The following is a 3078-nucleotide window of genomic DNA, read 5'->3' on the forward strand; positions in this document are numbered from 1 at the left end:
TCTTCATATTCTTGTTTTTGTTTGGCCTAACTGACAGCAAGCAGCATGTAGATCACACAGACGCGTAAGCAGAAGTCTTCTCTACATGCATATAGACATACATTTACATACATCTATCTATAGATGTATGTAGATGTATGTATGGCCGTGTCTCTCTCTTTCTGCTGTCGTATCTCTCGGGTTGAAAAGACTCCTACATCTACGAATACGTGATCTATCGAGATGTTTCTCAATTCTTTCTCTGTCTCTCTGCTCTTGCAGATTTCTTTCTTCTTTCTATTCCTCTTCCTCAGATCTTCTTCNNTCTTCTTCTTTCTCCCCTCTGTCTTTCTCTTCCTCTTCTTTTTCTCCCGTGTGTGCTTACCATCCTACAGCAATAAGATTCCTGCGACGTCCAGCGTAGAGGCGGCCATGTGTTGGAATTAATTTGTTTGAGGGTAAAACTCAAGACTTTCTCTCCATTCTGCATGCGATACAGACAAAAATTCTCGTGCTGCCCTGCGGCCGCGTCATGTCGAAAGCAAACCAAAAGAAAAGTCTGAAGAGGAGAAAAACAAAACTTCACTACCGAGCTCGCTGAAAGAAAGAAAAAGAAAAAAAGAGATAAGAAAGAAAGAAAGAAAGAAAGAAAAAGAAAGAAAAAAAAAGAAAGAAAAAGAAAGAAAGAAAAAGAAAGAAAAAGAAAAGAAAGAAAAAGAAAGAGATAAGAAAGGAAGATTGAGTGAGTGAGGAGAGTAAGAGAGTGGAGCACTGTGGCTGTATCCTGTCTTTCCTCGAGATAGATAAGTAGATAGACAGAGACAAAAGTACTTTAGAGTTTATGTTCTACTTCTAGAGAAATGAGTAGAAAGAATCCCCCGAATGAATTAGATGGAGGTGTATGTACACTTGTAATCGAGTGAAAGACCAGAGAAAAAAAGAAGAGGAAGATGAGCGAGAATGGCTCTTCAATAGATGGAAAGAGGGACATACATATACAGATATATGTATATACATGTACATATATATATATAGATATAGATATATATGTGTACATATATTTCTGTATGAACTCAGGCTTTCAGGTAGACGGGATGGGATGAACTGATAGATCTAGGAGGAGTAGAGACACACACACACCCTACATAAACATATATATATATATAGATAGAGATGGATGAATCGAAGAAGATCTAGGAAAACTGTGAATGGACACCAAATTTAGTCCGAGAAGAAATTTCATTTCAACAGCGATTCTCTCTCTTCCAGCCTATTGTAGGGGGTGTACATACACCCGAACGACCGCCTACAATCTCTAATGTATATACACAATCCACAGGAGTGTCGTAAAGAAAGAGAGAGAATGTCTAAAACAAACAAAAGAAGAGAAGGAAAAACCAACAGAGTTGGAAGAATCATTAGGAGAAAATGCATGGAGTGTACATACACCCGAGACATTCATATATATGGAGGTAGGGAGATCTGAGAAAGAAGACACCTGCGACTGAACACATACCTCCAGAACAGGAGAAATAAACTTTCTCATCTTCCACGCCGATCAAATCAACTTGACAAGGCCGATCTCTATGGACAATCGCTAGCTGCAGGTAGAAAGAAAGAAAGAAAGAAAGAAAGAGAAGAAGAAGGAAGAGAATGAAAGAAAGGAAAAACATCTCTTGAGAAGGAAGGAGCAAGGAAATGACAAGAATTCATTCAGGCGAGTACCGCAGAGTTTATTCTACCAGAAGTGTTCTGGTGTATGTACACATCCGTCACCTGCCCCTTAGAAATGAAGAAGACCGAGGAGAGAGAGAGATAAGAATATATGGGGAGAACGGCAGTAAAGAAAGAAAATCTGATTTGAACTCAGAGAAACATGTCTTTTTCAAGTGGTGCCGAGTCGGGGTGAAGAAGAAAAGGCATTCTAGAAACGAGTTCTCTTGTAAAGACCTGCTAGAGGTAGAGAGAGATACATGCTGATCTATTCAACATCTGCTTCCCCACGACTGACGGTGAGACTTCGATTTGAAGCAAAACTCAGAGAGAAAGTAGATAGATCCGTCCATTCATTGGATAATACAGATGATAAGACGGGCATGATCTGAGGTGTACATACACCCGAGATGCGACAGCGGCAGAGAGAAAAGGAAAGAAGTGAATTGAGATTTGACACAGATGAATAACGTAGCCAGCAAGATACCTTTTGTCCATCGGCAGTCCATTGAGCTTGGTCAATCCCATTGAGAATTTTAACAGGTTTCTTTAGATCCTCCGGGGTCAGGCCCTCCTGATACCTATGAAGCTCTCCGCCGTCTTTTGTTATGGCGAGAAACTCAAGAGGCAGAGGAGGTGCTTTGGTCTTCTGATCCTCTTCGTGAGAGGCCTCTGTGTTCGTAGGTCCAAATCCATCCTCTGCATGTTGCGCCATATCTTCTTCCTGCTTTGATCTGTCTTGACGGTTTCTTCCTTATGATGATATTATCTTTCTTTCTCGGTTTCCGTCTTCTGAAGAAGAGTTGACTTTCGATCTCTCACGGCAAGCAAGCAAATCGAAAGATGGGTGTTCTATCTCTCAAATGAAAGATGGATTGAGTTGTCTTAAATGGCATGCATATGAAGGAAGAATGAAGAAGAAGTGAGAAAGGAGTCATGAATGAACTGGATTCGAGAGAAAGAGTGACATGTTCAGATGGGCTTCTTCTTCTTCTTTTGTACCATCCGGAAAGAGGAAGAGTGAGAGACTCTTTCTCTACGACAACAATGGAAGTAAGAAGAAGGAAAAGCGAGAAGTAGAGTTATCGAAGGAGGATGGGGCTGACAGCCTTGGAATATGAAAGCGTATGAAGAAACATCGAGTCGTTTAAAGAGGTTGTTGCGAGAAGGGCCCAAGGAAGCAACAGAAGGAGAGAGCCCTCGATGCCACGAAGAACGAGAGCCCCAGCCACAACAAATGCATGCAGTAGTTGGAGGTAATAAAGAAGAAGCATGCACCCGAGAGGAAAAGATCAAGAGGTGGACAGAGAAAGAAAGGCAAAAGAACAGGTGAAACAGCATGCAATACCCCGAAAGACAATCAGTTTGTCTCCTCTCGACAACAAA

At 41.3% G+C, this 3078-nt stretch overlaps 1 protein-coding gene across 1 annotated transcript in view; it reads right to left on the bottom strand.

Moving 5' to 3' along the window:
• Positions 1-2859, bottom strand: part of CSUI_007600 (eukaryotic translation initiation factor) — a gene marked incomplete at its 3' end in the record, with an annotated part of 4565 nt that extends 1706 nt beyond the window's left edge. Inside the window, exons 1-3 of the mRNA XM_068067745.1 lie at positions 2180-2859; positions 1496-1580; positions 365-576 (exon numbers count right to left, since the gene is read on the bottom strand). Of these exons, the coding sequence (XP_067920279.1) occupies positions 365-576; positions 1496-1580; positions 2180-2407 (525 nt within the window). The remainder of the gene's footprint in view (positions 1-364; positions 577-1495; positions 1581-2179) is intronic.
• Positions 2860-3078: the final 219 nt, after the last annotated feature.

Source organism: Cystoisospora suis (assembly GCF_002600585.1).
Source record: "Cystoisospora suis strain Wien I chromosome Unknown contig_4062, whole genome shotgun sequence".
NCBI classification, from domain to species: domain Eukaryota; phylum Apicomplexa; class Conoidasida; order Eucoccidiorida; family Sarcocystidae; genus Cystoisospora; species Cystoisospora suis.